This window comes from Python bivittatus, unplaced genomic scaffold, assembly GCF_059951505.1.
Source record: "Python bivittatus isolate LINGU-HERP-01145 unplaced genomic scaffold, Pbiv_v1 ctg000020_np1212, whole genome shotgun sequence".
In the NCBI taxonomy this organism is placed as follows: Eukaryota; Metazoa; Chordata; class Lepidosauria; order Squamata; family Pythonidae; genus Python; species Python bivittatus.
The window spans coordinates 58,432,442-58,449,673 of NW_028277030.1; the positions used below are offsets into that span (position 1 = coordinate 58,432,442).

General features: G+C 39.5%; 1 protein-coding gene across 2 annotated transcripts in view; it reads right to left on the minus strand.

The window, feature by feature from the left end:
* Positions 1–17,232, minus strand: part of SCML4 (Scm polycomb group protein like 4) — a 77,801-nt gene that overhangs the window by 21,293 nt on the left and 39,276 nt on the right. For both annotated transcript variants that reach the window (XM_007423354.2, XM_088150870.1), the window contains 3 exons: positions 8,974–9,103; positions 7,343–7,543; positions 4,813–5,004 (listed from right to left, as the gene is read on the minus strand). In XM_007423354.2, coding sequence (XP_007423416.2) covers positions 4,813–5,004; positions 7,343–7,543; positions 8,974–9,103 — 523 coding nt within the window. The remainder of the gene's footprint in view (positions 1–4,812; positions 5,005–7,342; positions 7,544–8,973; positions 9,104–17,232) is intronic.

The window sequence follows — 17,232 nt, forward strand, 5'->3', positions numbered from 1 at the left end:
ATACTGATACTCTGATAAAAAGCGGGGGTGATAGTATTTCAAATTTTATTTTCCATTGGCGTTCTCTGGGTCACAGTAGTATTTTCTTTTATTCGTTGGCATTAGCAAGCCGTATTATGACAAAAATATTAGTCATTAAAATGCTACAAGGGAAGATAGCTCTTGACAGTTTAATTTCAAAAACACGAATGAACTAGACTGTGCATTATGTCCAGAATGTTATCACATTTTCCGCACATGCACATTAAAACAATAAAAAAACAAAGACTGCCTGGAGATTTAGAATTTGCTACAGGAGCAAATGGAGATCTCTCTTTTCTCAGTATATGATTTCTCTCAGATAAGAAAGAATCTTCATAATATTATATGCAAATTTGAAAGGTCATATGCTGAGCCAGTAGCCAAGGGTTCATCAGTTTGGCAACTGACCATCTTTCCAAGTTCATATTAACTGGAAGAGTCTCCTTAACAGTCTTCTCCCTTCAGATGTTGTTGGGAATGAACCTCCATTTGTTCTCAAGATTAGGCCTGATGTGCTGGTTCAGGAGATGGGTGCTGTAGTCTTACATATCTGGAGGCTGCAAGGATAGAGAAGGCTGTTCCAAATTTTTCTTGGAAGCCAACTATAGAAACTTGCAGAACTGGCATTCATTTGGGGAAATAACATTGTTTGCTGCTTTGTCTTTTTCCCTTCTCCACCACTGCATTTTCCCTGATTGAAAAAAGCTAGTTACTAAGGAATATAGCAATGTAAAACTATCGTGCTGGATCCAAGCAAAGGCTCACTTTGTTTCTGTTCTCACCAGGTGCCTTTGGGAAACTCAGAATAAAGGCTTAGCCTATCTTGGGAACTGATATTCAGAGAACATTAATTCCAATGCAAGCATCATGTCTAGTATTCATCTGCAGATTAAGAAGGAATGTGGGGGGAGAGGCAGTTGGAGTCAGGGGAGTACCTTGCTGTCTTTCGAGGAGCTATAGACTTCTTCCCTTGGATACCTTCAGTTGCTGCTTCCCTTACTGTTGTGAAACTGACCAGAGTGGGATGGGTCAGTCTACTTGCTATTTCTTTCAAATAGATGATGATTAGATGATAGATAGATAGATAGATAGATAGATAGATAGATAGAGATAGATAGATAGATAGATAGATAGATAGATAGATAGATAGATGTCAAATGCATTCTGAAGTCCACTCAGTTCTGTTCCTGCTTTAACCTGCAAAATTTTAATTAAAACCAGTAGCATTTTAAATAGCTCCAATAGAAGAGAATATATGTAGCTCAGGGTTGAACTGTGTAGTCCTTGGTGCTCTCTGAGCTTGATTGATGGCTTGCAGACATTTCATTACCCGACTAGGTAACATCATCAGTGCGAGTGAATGTGGGATGTGCTCCTTGTTTTTATATAGTAGCTTTTAAATAGCCTTGAAATATATAGCTTTGAATGTGTTTTATCTAAAAGTTACTTGTGTTCAGAGCTACATGTTAGGTTGCCTCCTCCTGTTGCCAGTGGCTAACCAGGCAATCAACAGAGCTGCCTACCAGATTCCGGAGGGTTAATAAATAACACCGGGATCCGTTATCCATCTCAGGCCCTAGTCTAGCCAGTATCTATCTGGGACATTAGCTGCTTTCGAATTATTCTAGGCTACACAGCTGCCTTGTGGGCCACCTGAGGCCTTCAAAAGCTTTGAATCTAGCTCTCTATAACTCTTCCAAAAATGGTAATGATCAAACTGAAAATTACAGTGTTAAAAGGAGAAATTATTGCCCATCTACTTAGTAAAATGTTAACTAAGTTTTCTTCTATTTAAGCATTTTTCCCAGTCACAGCTACTTTTTGGAATGCATGATCAGCAGTCAAGTGGCTCCAAAAACGTTGTGAACTTTGGGCCTAGAATTAGATGACTGAGTCTGTCCTATAGCCATGCTATCAGCAGTGGGGACTCAAGCTGTGAATTCTCACTGAAACTTTATCTAAACAGTGGGATCATATACTTTTGCTTACAAAGCAGAAAATTATACATTGTGCATATGGGCTGTAAGATTAAAAAAAAAACACCAAACCCACATATTGAAAAAAGGGACCAATCTAGTTTGAAATCCACTAGGTACACCTTCCCCTGTAACCCCAGAAGAGCCCAAGACATCTGTCATCAACTGAAAGTGGCAGAGTACATAAAAATCTGTGTCTGCTTTGTACAGGGAAGATGTTTACAAATGGCACATTATGCTATGGTCACGGGGGAGGGGTGCTTGAGGGGGGTTCAATAGAATCAAGATGGCCTCTGTGACTGCTCAAATGAAGCCCCACCGTTTTTATGTGTGTTGCATATGTGATACACGTAAAAAAGGGAAGGGAGTTCCATCATGTAGTCATGGACACCACCTTGACTTTTTGGTCCTCCTGCAGTTGCCCTTGTAATAGCATGTCCCTTTACTGCATCGCTGTTAACCAAGGCCTGTTGAGGGAGGTAGAGGCAGCAGTACCAACACCCAACTTTTGACTGCAGCCCAGCTTTCACAAGGGAAGAAAAATCCGTCTCTCGAATCATCTCACTGCATCTCATTTCAAATGCTGGAGACAACGTAACAGCCTTCCCTTCGCAAGCTGGTTTAGACAGGCAAATAGTTTTCTATTAAATATTGTTGTGGTTGACTAGATTGCACAGATCTCCCATTCCCCCTTTAAACCTGACCTTAATATTTTATTTATTGTTTAAAGGATAATGTTCCAGGCAGAGGAATCTATGAGGCAATAAATGGATTGTGCAGGTAATTAAATGACGAACCAAAGCCAAGAACTACTGATAACCATAAAAACCATTTATTTTGTCTATACTCCAAAGCTATGTGCAGCAATTATTGTATGAGGGAAAGAAGATTGAGTGCTACAGGACTAAGTGAAAGGCAGAATAAAACAGCACATTTATAGCATACGAGGAATTGAATTCAAGTTGTGTTTGTGGTGTTTTTCCCCCTTCAGAAGAACACTTCGAAGTCAGGTGAAAGACACATGTGACTGTTATGTCCAGCCATTAAAAGATTATTTAATGAAATCCTTAAAGCATTTAACAAATTAATTACAGTTTGGATAAAAGAAATCAATGACATTATAAAGTTTAATTTTCACAGCCTCTTTCCCCAGTGTATACTAAGAAAGTCTCTTTATTTGGCAGGTCTGAAAATGACATAGATGAAAACAACAACAAAAAAACAATCTCCCAAATCATATTTGCCTAGAAGCCTAAATACATGGGAGAAGTGAAGTCTGACGTGCATAACACAAATGCTTTTGAAAATAGATTTTTTTGCGTCAACAAAAACACATTTCACAGAAAGGCCAACAGTTATGCCGAATGACAAGAAAACTCTCTCTCTCTCTCTCTCTCTCTCTCTCTCTCACACACACACACACACACACACACACACACACAAGGGAAGAGGGCAGGACCTAAGACCCAATTTGAATCCAAGGGTTTTGTTATTTTGGATCACTGCAAAAATCCTCTTACCTCATCTTCCAGCAAGATTCACGTGCCCCAATCAGCACCATAGCTTTTAAAAGAATGTAACACTCTCCTTTTCTCTTATACACAATCACAAAGACTCCCTTCTGCTGCTTTGCCTTAACCTTCCTAACTCTTCCTGTTGTTTCCTGCAGCCCTTCCTCCCTAGTGCTACTTCTCACTATGGTGTGTCACTCTGACTACTCTTCAGTTCACCCTCAGCCTTCTCCTGGCTGTCTCTTGCCATTCTAAACCAGACAAGGGCAAGATTCTGCTATAATACCCTATTAGCAACAAAGCTCACCCCAGAAATTCAAATGGTTCTCATTTCCTGAGGCTGCTACCCTTGAAAGGCTTGACATTGGTTTTGAAGGCCTCCAAAGTAGTTCTCCAGCACAACTTATACCTAGCGTACTTAAGACAGAATTACTTTGTAGTTCTTTCTCACATCCCCCTCCCCCCCCCCCGCACTCAGGAATGTTTACTGTAATGCCCCTGCTTCCTCCTACAACAATCAGGCTCCCTCCTCTCTGTTCCCAGGGCCTGCTAGACATTCCATCACAATTTGCAATGGGAAATGGATGGTTGGGAAGACGTTTCTATGAATCTTTTTTTCCTCTGTTTTTTGCCACTCAGAGAGTGGAATGTATGTGTGATAGGTAAAGGAGTCCTCAATTAAATTCTTTTTCCTTCCCTGAAGCTGACATTGAGTCTACAATCGACAAAAAATATTGGCAAGATAATTCAGACTAAGTGGCAGCACTTACCAACCTTGGCTCCTCCCAAAAAAGCTAAACAGGGTCAGATCCAACAGTCCTTTGGTAGGAGATCCCAGGACTGTAGGCCAGATTGAAAAATGAACAATGCCCAGGAAGAAACCAATGGCAAACTACTATTTTATTATTACCAAGAAAACTTTATGGAAACACAACTCAAAGAAGATTTTAATTATATGACAGTATCTTTTCTTTCCCTGGTGTTGAGCTAATTGCATTTTAGAAACTTAGAGCTAGAAACCACCATGAAGCAGAAGAGCCAAAACTCCTCTCACAGTAATGCTGTTGTAATCAAAATGGGATCCAATATTCCAAAATAATGTAACATATATTTTAGAAGTGGAGATTGAGTCAGAGATCTCCTACATCACATCTGATTTGGGATGCAACTTAAATATGTATGAAAAAAAATTTAGTTGGTGAGGAGCAAAAGCCAGCATTATATATTTTGGCACGATGCAATAATCAATTGGAAATAATTTATTGGGATATATATTTCTATATTTCTATAGTCCTTAAACCTACCTGATTCCATCTGACCATTTTCATACTCTTCTGGGTTTTCAGAAGTGTTATATTGAGGAAAAGGCTGGTTGCTGAAAAGATTGTCGCACAATAAGTTACGGCAAAGCTTTTTGAGGAATCGCAAAACGTAACCGATACTGTTCACAACCGGGAGACTCAAAAGGTGCTGTTTTCCTTCAAAAGAGGCAGAAACTGATGGAGAGATGGAAAAAAAATTGTAGGTATTCACAGTGTGACACTTAAAGTAGACTGAGGTCCTTTTGACTGTGTATGGCCCTTCCCTGCCCTGGATCACCTGAGGCCAATACTGTGATTGCTTATGGACTTCTGGGAAATTCACTAAGTGAAAGGTGAAGGACTAAATAATATGGCTTATCACAGGTATGGGTTTTGTTCTCAATATTACACAGAAAGAAATAATTTTGAATATCTCCTCCAAATCACAGTGGATTATCTCCAAATCCATGTATAAAGGTTGCTGTTACTTCATCTCATCATTGCACACAGTCAAATCAACCTCTTTTGATGAAGGTTTTGTGTGGATGGATGTGATTTTCTATCATCCTGGTGTATCAGAACAATTCACACACTGATCTGGGGGAATCTCATAGCAATTGTTGCAGGGGCCATAGTAATATTAGTTGCCCATTTGAAGAAATTCTAATAGAATTTTCAAAACTAGATCACATAATAGTTTGGCTGCTTCTATTTCCCTATTACAGTAGAAGATATTACCCTGGACTGGGAGAATAGGCTTGTGTAAAATTATCTATAGCAAACATTTTATATATGTGGACTTGATCTGAATAAGAATCATCCCCACCATTGGTATAGTGAAGCTTTGGCCTATGTCAGCCTTATGCAAGCACAATTCCTATGATTTCCAGTCAGCCCAACCATTTTTACACTATCAAGAGTTGCTAATCTATACATTTTCCATGTTAATTTATGTTACTGAAATGTTGCCACTTTGCAGTTGTGGCAGGAGAATTCTTTGGGTCGGGGTTTATGCTAGTGGTTCCTGAACTTTGTCTTTTAGTTCCATCAAAAAGACCTCAGTGATCTTAAAAACAAGTTATATTTCATTCTTGGTGCACTGAACTGAGTCAAATCAGAGGCTTTGAACTGCCACTGTAGTCATGTTTATAGGAATTCAGTCCTAACCACACAAGAAAAAAATAATAATTTTACTGGATATAACAGCCTGGTATGTTTTCAGAATTCAGCTAAAATATTTTTTGTGTATGTTTAGTTTTTTGTTCTTTCAGCACAGGTGCAAATAGGATCAGAATGCCCAGAGGGGAAATGAAAATGGAAACAGAATATAAATAAATGTTGCACTGTGGGATAAAGCTTAGAATTGCACAACATGGCAAGTCTCAGTAGTGGAGTAAAACAGACTTAATCGAGAAGATAATTGTCAATATTTCAATAAATTATTTCTTAAAGCATATTTCTTCATCTGTATTTTAAAAAGAATGATATAAATATTGTAATTCATTATTTTATTTCAAAACTTTTGTAGATATGGATTATTTTTTTAAAGCCATGAAATATGGATTAAAACACTTCAAAAAATGGAAAACAGTATCCTAACACTGTACAATAGCTACATAACCTCTCTGTTCTTTAAAGAGAATGTGACCTAGGGGATAAAGATTCATTCTTAGTTTATGATCTTGTCTTCACAGAGGTATGTATGTATGTATGTATTAGATTTCTATCCCCCGCTTCATTTTCATTCAGAAGCTCCAAACAGTGGAGGTAGCATTCCCTCCTCCCATTTTTCTTGACAACAACCCTTGAAGTAGGTTGGGTTGAGAGAGAATGATTGGCCCAAAGTCACCCAGTGAGCTTCTGTGGTTGAGGGTAGAGTAAAACCTGGATCTCCCCAATGGCAGTCCAGCACTTCAACCACTGTACCACATTGGAATCTGTATTAATCAGGAACTTCAAAATTAGGAAGAAGCATGTGGCTGTCTTTGTCACAGCAGAGGACAGCACCTGTTTGACCCTAGCTGATGTCAACAGGCTGAGCAGGGTAGGAGTCGATTAGAACTTGTTTAGGATACTATCATGAAATCCAAGGGTTGTAGGATAGACTAGGAAAGGGAACAGACAAGAAAAGTACATGTCCATGTAGCCACTAGGAGTCAAACTCAACTTGACACTTTACCTTAAACACCAATATATAAAAGTTATTGTGGAATCATTTAATTATTTACTGTCACATACAAACACATGTGAGGCAGAGAAACAAGCTCAACTATGAAATCAGATGGGTTGGAAATGCAAAAAATACTGACTCTCTTCAGATGAATTTCCATTGATGAACAGCCTTTCAGACTTGCTTAAGTATGAGATGGATGCAGGGGAGATCTCTTACAGGCATAAAACAAAACCCCACCAATTCTACTTTTAATAATTTTTATCAATAGAAGCCAGACAGATTATTCAAGGTCCATGACCCTTGTTAGCACTTCTGAAAGCAGAAATACATTTACTGCAACGCATTGTCTCCCAGTTTTACCTGACACCATTTCACCTCCGTAGCCCTGCTTGACAAGCAAGAAGACAGTCTTTTGCTGGTGGGCACAATCAATGCATGCCTGAACTGCCTGCTGTAGCACCATAGAAGGTCGTTCAGGTCCAAAATGATCTGGAAGTTGCTGCACTCTCTTTCGCTCAAGGTATGGCCCCACATTCGCTTGCTTGTTGACATAAAGGCAGACTGCAGGCAGAGAAAAAAGCCCTTGTCATTATCTAAAGAGGTCTCTAAAGACTTCATAAAACAAAATTTCCTTTCTGTGTCTCTGATTTGGCCTTGTTTGCTGGAGATTCAGGCCTCTGCAGACCCCACATATCTGGAATCAGGCTGGGAAATGCTGCATTGGATAAATATAGAAATATGGATTTGTTTTCAGAGAATGGTCTACAATTCTGAAGGATTTCCAGTTGTAGCCAGAAATCTAAGTGTATAGAATGAGCTGAAAACCCTGGTTTTATATAATGAGGAAAATCATGAGAATAAAATGTGAAAGAAACCAGGAAAGCCAAATGGTTAAAATGTGAAAAGTCCCTTAAAATGAAGTACTCCAGAAAAAGTTACAATTCCTGAGGAGAAAAGGGCTTCTGGGACTTATGGCTCTTTCTTCATCCATGTTTCTTTACACTTCCCAGAGGTCAGCATAAAGACTTTTACTGAGTCTTCCATCATATTTTATATTCCATACTACTTGTGTTTAAACTTTCAATACAATTTATTGCTTTGACTAAAAGGAGAAAAGTACCTTAATCCAGTTTATTATATAGTTGCACAGAATAATAAAATGACTTATAATGTCATAATTGGGCCTTTTCTGAAACAAAAATGCTAACATTTTATATACCAGAACTTTTTTCTTTTAAGAAGGATACTCTACTGCATGCAGGTCTATGCCTATGTCTTACAGACCTGGTCTCAGTCAAATTAAACCAAGACACATTATTATTGCTGGCTGCAAGAGTATTAGAGTTGTCATCATTCAGAACATATAGCATCATCCTGTGACAGAAATTAGAGAGGTGACAAAGAAATTATTATGGAGCAAAGAAGGTAGATGTGCAATGTTGAGGATAATACACAATTATTATAACCATAATGAAAATCTAGTGTTTGAAGTGTTAACAACTACTCAGGCGGAACAATAAAAAGTCTCAAAGCACTCTATTCTGGATAAATAGGGGGATAATGGCAATAATAGTTAGCATTACATAGCTCTGTAAGCCACTGAAAGCCTGCTTAACAAAGCAGAAGATGTAAACAAAGCAGAAGAACCCATTGTAAGCACAAATGAGGGGCACAGATGGTTTTCCTAAGTTCTGATGATGAATGTATTCACACAAAAGCACAGATATTTTACTCTCAGCCTGTGGCACAGGGTCTCTTAAATCAGAGTCAGTACATGAGTTGCTTCTGTGCAGCTCATTTTCTATTATGTACAACCACAGTAGCAAACAATACTGAAAACAAAAACAGAGGAAAACACCAGTTTGGAAAGGCAGCTCACAAACTGATTGATAAGCTGCCTTGGGGCCCTCAGAAGGATAGGGAAGAAAGCTTTCTTAAAAACATTTAACGTAAAACAAGGCTTTCCTTTTGGTGGATTTGATTCCACATACCTGTGAGGGCTTGTGGTGCTGCTGAGTTGGGAATTGTAGCCGCGTCCTGGGGGATTGAACTAATATCAGGTTCTGGGGTGCTTCTTGGTGGGGAGATTGCTAAAGGAGTCATTAGAACACGAGATTTCAGCTGGAAGACACAACAAATGCTGATCATGAAAACACATACCAGATCGATCCTGTTATACCACAACTTTGAGCTCTTTGAACACCCACATTTCTATGGCATTGCTTTCTTTCCCAGATAGATTGAGTGGAGAAATGAGGAGGAGGAGGAGGAGGATAGAAATAGGTTGCATTTTAGGTTGCCATTCACAGTACTTCCTTAAGGTGTAACTATTTGTTAAGAACTTACAAAGGGTACAGTGAGGAATTATCAGGTTCTTTACACACTCACTCACAATGTATATCTTAGCTGGACAAGTATTATTAACTTGCAATTAGCCTGTGTCAATACACATGTTTTCATGTATCACATATTGTGATACAATTTAGCTACAACTAAGTAAACCCCACTGTTTTCAGTGGGACTCAAATCACCACTAACTTCACTTGGAATTCAGAAACTTCTCATATGTAGAATTCCAAGTCTCTTGCACAATTCAAAGGCTTTTTGCCCTGGGCAAGAGACCATCCAGGACTTTAGCCACTCCTCCCTTTCCACCTGAAGGCATAGAATCCGCCATCCTAGCTCTATGGATCCAATCAATCCCGCATGATTACAGTGGGGGAAACCTATGGCCTGATGTTGCTGAATCACAGCTCCCCATATGCCTTACTATAGTCTATGCTAAGGGGTGGGAGTTTAGCCCAGCAATACTCAGAAGACACAGGTTCCTATCTTTGGAGTAAAGATACACTGAGCAACATATGATCATGGAATGACTGTGTCTTAGAAAAAAAGCAAACACTTCTGAATTTCAAATCCCCATGAGAGAGTTGATCTCCTTTTTTCTGCACTTCTAAGCTATATTATAATATGGACTAACCCTGCAGACCAAGCACTTCTTACTTGCCCTGGCGTCAGGACGGACCCCTCACTATTCCTCAAGGACAGGAAAGTACCACTTCCTCCTCCACCAAGCCCAGCCCCCGCAAAGGAAATTTTTGCCTCTTGCTCCATATCAAGAGCAGCACTTTGCCATCGGTGCCGGCACAAGCCACGTGGGCAACACATTTGCAGTCTTCATTTTGTTGTAGACAATTTCTCCCTCCTGACTGGCTACCCTCTGGTAGCCACTTCCGTAGCCATTTTATCATGGATTGCTGAGCTGTGTGCCCCCACCCAAAACAAAACCTCCTACTGCAAAATGTCTTTTCCCCACACTGATGGCAAAACAATTTTGTTTTAATCAGTTTACCATAGACTGAGGAAATGGTGGACCTCTTTTTTTTTCTGGACCTACAGAAACGATGGTGAAACTGCCTCCGTTTTTTCCTACTGTGGTGTGTGGAAGAGGAGGGGACTCCCTTCTCCCTTCAGGCCATTCTCTTCCTGAAAGAGAAGGTAGATTGCCACCCCCAGCAGCACCACCACCCGGCTTCTTCTGAGGATCAATGTCACATTCAGTTCAAGTGAGCAGTTCTGTTGTTTTCACTTATTGCAAATGAAAACGAAATGATGTAACAGGACAAGCACACCCAAAGATGAATGCCTGATAGCTGATTTATTATCCATTAACTTTTCAAAGAAATATTTACCATCCAATAGTTGTCTCACCCAAACTAGGGGTCTCAAGGGTAACTTTAAATTCCTTCAGTGATTACTTCCTCTCAGGATGGGCACAATTCGGTTTCTGCTGAAACTACAGGAAGCGCTTTTCTTAACTCTGACAGAGCCATTTTTCTCTTATCTCCTCTTCACCCACAACTGTCCTCAGTATCTGCATTCAACTGCATGTACTTCGGGGGCCCAAAGAAGGAGAGAAACAGCCTCCACATCACAAATGGCTCCCCACAGAGATGACTGGGGGAAACTCCCCCATTTTGTCCAGGACAAAATTTCCATTAGATGTAATCGGTCTCCCTTCCTACTTCTTTCTTCAGCCCAGGTGCCTTCTGCTGTGAGTGGTGTCATTTCTGATGCAATCTTCATTTCAAAAATGACCTCACAAAACTGCAATTCCAAGTACATTTTTAAAAACAAACTACTGTGAAGCGCTTGGCAAAAAAAAGTATTTTGTATTTCTTTTCATTCTCCATCACTTTCCTGTTAGGCCTGAGAACCAAATGTATGCCCCTGTTAAAATATATACACTACATACATACATACATACATACATACATACATACATACATATATATGGTGATAGAAAAAGGACCTTTTAAAAGTCAACTATGTACAATCTACATGTTCAAAGACACATTTTCCCCCAATGTCAGGCTGACACAGTATGTAAGGACCTCCAAGAATTACTCAGAACAGAGATACTGCGCCTAGCTGAAGACTGTATGTTTAAGTCACAATCCCTACATCCTTCTAAATGAAGATTTCTGCAAATATACTATTTCCACCATATTGCCACAAGTGTCAACAGTAATAGTGATAAAGCAGATATGATTAAATCCATCTGTTTTTTCCTATAAACGCTACAAGACATATGTCTTTGTAAACAACAGACATGTTTAGCAATTTACTTAGACAGAATTGGGAAGCATATACTTTATGGATGTGCATCCAATTTGGCCAAAGTCAAGATCATAAGATAGAGCAGGATAATGTGAAACAGGTTTTCATATATCCAGGATGGAGAAAATAAGTTTGAACCCACTGCAATTTAGCGAAGATGTTCTCTATCTGCAAATTGGAGTGATCTGCTGTAGCTTTTTCTTTCCTTGCTCTTCACTTCTGTTGCCATCACCACCGTTGCCACAGTATGAATGAGTCCCAGATGAGTACAAAGGCCATGTCCAGCTCCAGCTCTAGTTCAACTCCAGTTGAGCCCAACTTGAGGTTGTCCCAACCATTCAGATTCTGTAGGCTGCAATCGTCCTGACTTGACTAAAGAGATTGGCCTCCGGATGACTTACAGAGGTATACCACTGTCCTAGAGCTACAGGCACTTCCACCCATATTCAATGTATATGCACATGAGCCTTCAAGTCAGTGTTGACTCCTGGTGACTGTCTGGATGAGTCCCTGCAGTTTCCTTGGCAAGGTTTTTCAGAAGCGGTTTGCCATTGCCTCCTTCCTAGGGCTGACAGTGAGTGACTGGCCCATGGTCACCCAGTTGGCTTTGTGCCTAGGTGGGACTGGAACTCAGGGTCTCCTGGTTTTTAGCCTGGTGCCTTGACCACTACACCAAGAGCCAGTCCAGGCAGTCATGAGGAGTTGAAAACTGGCACAAAGGCACACACATATTCAGTACCATACATCTATGCAGCTGTTTCTAACACACACACACACCCTAAAATTGTTATGGGGAAGTGCCACCCTATTGCAAAAAGCACTATTCCTTCTATTTTTGTTAAAATGTCTGTGTCAGGCAATGATCCTAGAAAGATAGCATGGTGGCATTTTTGAAACCAGGACCTTTTTACAGTAACTGTAACCAAGGTTGTAGATTCCAGCATAAAGCCTTTCTATTGCCCTGACTTCAGAGGCTGAAGATGGAGTGAAGTCAGTGTTTAGTGTCTACTATTTCTACCAGCAAGGAAATTTCAAGATGTGGCCTTTTAAATAAATAAATAAATGGATTGTGAAATTGACTAGAAACTGACTAGAAGGATTACAGTAGGTTCAACTTCGCTGATAGATTTCCTTGCATTCTTTCCCAATCATAAATAAGTACCAGCAAATGCTAAGCATTCACTTGCTTGTGCCCCAGAAGCTGGGAAGTGTGGTGAAGCAAAAGCAACGTGAATTAAAGGCCCATCTTTGCTGAAAAGTATAAAATGTAGGATTTGTTGGGTTTCAGATAAACTAGTATAGAGCCAGAAAAATATCAAACAAACCCTTGAAACAAGCTGACATACTGGAGATGGGCAAGTCCAGACCCAATCCAAATACAGTATGAGCATGAAGGGGCTTAAGTGTGGAGTCACTGAACTCTGGCATGAAATATACCAAATGTCATGTATTACACCAAAAGGAGGTCAACTACTTGATTTTTTGAATGCATATTCCTAGACTTTCTGAATTCATGGGTAAGAGTGGTTTCCCATACTAACAAAACCAAACCCTAAAGGCCACTTCTTTCAACTGTCTGATGGATGGCAAATACCTGACCTTTTTAAAAAAATGACAATTTGTGACCAAAAAAAAGGGTCAATGTAAAGCATTTATAGTGACACAATTAAATGAAGCTAAAAACCATCAATTTCAAGACAGTCAAAGAAGTCTCTGTGAGTGTTCTAGAGAAGGAAGGGTGTGGGAAGCCAAGATCACTCCCAATGGGGTACCTGCAAGACATGTGTTGGTCCACTAACCTACTGCTGAAATAGAATGTGGGACGAATATTGTCACTACAGGCAAAGTATTTTTTTCAGACCATATTCAACCTTCTGAGTAGGAGGAACATCTTTTTATATCTCTATTGAAGCAATTTTTGTGACAAATTACAATGAATGGGAGGCTAGACAAGCATTATGTAAGATCCATCCAGGGTCAGGTGAGGAGAGTACAAGTCTCCAGAAATTGTTACTTTATTTTGCCCAGTGAAGGAAATGGAGGATTAACAGCCTGAAATGAAGTCCACCACAGAATCATTGTAAGTGCTCCTGATTTTTCTGCCAGCCTCCTTAAACTTTGTATTTCTTTTTTTCAATGGATTATATTTTTAAAATCTTTTTTGTAATAACACTATAAATCCACAGAGTCAATCCAGAGCAGTAGTGGTGGGGAGGGAAACTTGTCTAATTTAAAGAGACCTTTCACGTAGACAATCAAAAGCAACGGAGAAGAAAATTGCATGCTAGAAGTCCTAATTTGGATCCGATGTAGAGTTTATAGAACACAGTAAATCAATAAATGAAATGATCTCTTTTGTCTGCCAAAATGAAAATCACCAGATATAAACAATTTGTCTTTACGTACTTCTGCCTATCTTCAAATAGTAAATTTGCATAAAAATAGTAAAAAAATTTTACTTATGCAACTTTAACCTGATTTTTATTTGTCCCTTGAGTCTTAACTCTCTCTTTCTTGTTCACTCTCACGCACACACACACACACGCACACACACACACACACTCTGGGAAGACAACAGTCTACTTAAAGAAGTATTTTATGGCAGGTCTAATCTCTTCCAAACTCTGATGTTTGCCACCTAGTGAATGGACCATCATTACAAAGTAGATTTCCCTAACTTGGCACTGTCCAGATGGGCTGCAGTACAATTTTCCTTGTACTCAAAGCTGTTCAGCCTGGGGATGAAGACAGTTGCATACCAATACATCTGGTCACCCCATATTAGGAACCATCCAAAAGCAACATCTTACTTCCTGGAATGCTGAGCTAGTGCTGGAGCACCACGGCACCTCTGCTCCTGCATTGTGAAGAGCTACAAATAAATAAATGGGCAGGTGAGAAGATGCTGGAAAAGGTAGGTCTGCATTCAACATCTGCCAGAGCATACGCATGCCCCACCTCTCTACAGACAAGATGCAGAGCTTGTTGGCTTCCTGGATTAGGGTTAAATCCAAGTAGTAGGCAGGGTCAGGACAAAAATGAATGCATTTAATCCAATTTAAATTTCAATATAATTAAAATTACAGCAAACCAAAATATTTAATATGACACGTCTTCAAACATTAAACATTCTGGATGTATTTGGTGGCTTCTGGCAACACTGAGGTCTGAGATTGGGCCCCTCTCTAATGCAGACCACAAATGGGGTTCAGAATAAAGACAAAACACTGATTTGAGCAGGCTAAACTGCCAAGTTCATGGGTGGTAGCACCTTTGAATCTTGGCATCCTTAGCCATCTCTATCCTATTCAATTGTCTAGTTCCAGTCCCACATTGGCTCTTTTCTTCTTCGCCTTCTTGGCAATGAGTTTTATCTTGCTTTTGAGTTCCTGTCAGCCCTTCAAGGTAGAACAGGTCAGGAAACAAACACCACAAGAAATACCAGAACTCTATTGACATGTTTATAATAACAGAATCTTGAAAGCTTGACAGCATTTCTCCTTCCCTTGCTCTTATATCAAAGAGAGTCAAGGCAGGGCAGTCCTGAGTTCCTTTCTCACCCCTTCCTGCTTTCCTGGGCTCAGGTTATGTTTTCATAACAGCTATAGTCTATAGTTCCTTATACTTTCCCTTCCCACCAAATAGAGGCAAAGCCATGCTTGGAAATGGCACAAGGAATAGATGAGAATCTTCCACTTATATACCGTGTCTGCTCAGGGCAAGATTTGGGGCTGGGCTCCCACCACAGTCCATAAGCAGGATGAACAGGGAAGGCCCCAGATACAACAAGGAAGGCTTACCGAATTCTGCAGTTAGCAAACTACTCTGCATTGGCATCTAAATGTGCATTAGGGGAGAGGAAGCAACAGACCATAAGTCCAGATCAATTTAACTATCTAACTGTTTATGCTGTACTTCACTGGAACAGAAATGTTTATCCATCCAAAAAAAAAAAAAAAATTCCAACTGTATCTGAAGAATGATTCCTTGACACTATATGATCTTGGAAATGAATAAATCATTCACTTAGCTTTGACCCTGAATGAAGACATTTGGAAAATGATGCTAAATACTGCACACATACACACACATACACAATCGCTTTCAGTGAAATGCTGCACATATTTGCATTTGGCAGGACTACTGTTCTGCCAAAGTGGTACAACTTGATAATTTTGAAGCTTGGACTGGTCTTACAGATGTTCCCTTTGGATAACTATTACTTTAGTCATGAAGCACACAGTTTACTTGACAATAAATGTAGCAGCAAATATAAGAATACCTTGTTCCCACTCTGGAAAACAAGTGATTATGTGTATTTCAGCTGGAAGCTCACTGGTGCTGGAAAGTCTAGGGGGAGGGAGAGGGAGCAGGAATGAAGGGAACAGAGACCGTATTAACATTTTTATTTTTTATTTAAATTACGAATAAACTGCTACATACTATCCCCCAAGGATGCAGAAATCCCTCTCTTAGTTTGGTACAGACCCATTAGCCTTCCCTTCAACTAGATTGCCGTTCCTCCACCATTGACACTGGAAATCATTATGTTGGAGTGAAATAGACTACTTTATTAAACATGGCTCCCCCACAAAAATAGCATTAGGTATGCATAAGCAGCATGGAGATGGTAGTGGTGAACAGACGGCTTCATAAATATGTAGATAAGGAGCAAAGTGTAATAAATCAGGATCTCCAGGGTGGTACTTGTGAAGAGCTATTTTAGCAAAATTTTGTTAGCTGAACTGAAATACTTTCCCCAAGTTGGGAACAGATGATCTCGCTGTTTTAATGTTGATGGGATGTAACTTTTGATATATTTACTTTACAAAGAGGATGACAGCAGAAAAGGCTACCTGCAATCATCTAAGGCACTTGCTCCAATCAAGGGAGAGAGCAAGGTGGCTAGACAAGAAAACAACATGTAGCAGAGCCATCAAAACGAGGGCTTTCTTTCTCCTTCCAGGAAGAGAACGTTTGGGAACTAAAGGAAACCACGAAGACAAAGGCAGACATTCATAGTGATTATTTACTGAGCTAAAAAGAGCCAAACATTTATCATTTTCAGCTGCCAAGAACTGGTACCAAAATGAGTAAGCACTGATGCCTCATATAATGCAGTTGCTAAATAAATTCACAAAGAAGAAGTAAAACCATCTATTGTAAACAACACTGATATCTATACAGTTATGTGTTACAGTGCAGAACAGAAGTACAGATCCAGAATCCAACTATAACTATAAACTTGTTTGCTTCACACTTGCATTCAGTTATTTTGTAAAATGGTCTTTGTATTCTGAGGAGCCTGATAATTTCTCAAAAATACAGCCTCAAAATGGTAATCAAATCTGTAGATAAAATGGACACTATCATTACCCTGGATGAAATCAGAATGTAGGAACAAGCTGATGAAATAATTAGGGAACAATTCCTTTTATGTCTCCGTCTGCTGATATCTTTAATCTTCTTGTAAGCTGCCAAGAATGGATGCCCTTAGAAATTGAGGAAATAAATAAATAAATTGTGGGCAATCCCAAATTAGATGTCTTGCATATCTTAATGGTTACAGCTAAAGAGGCACTACTGTTAAGGAATATTAATGGGAGACCTTTTATTTTGTTATCAATATA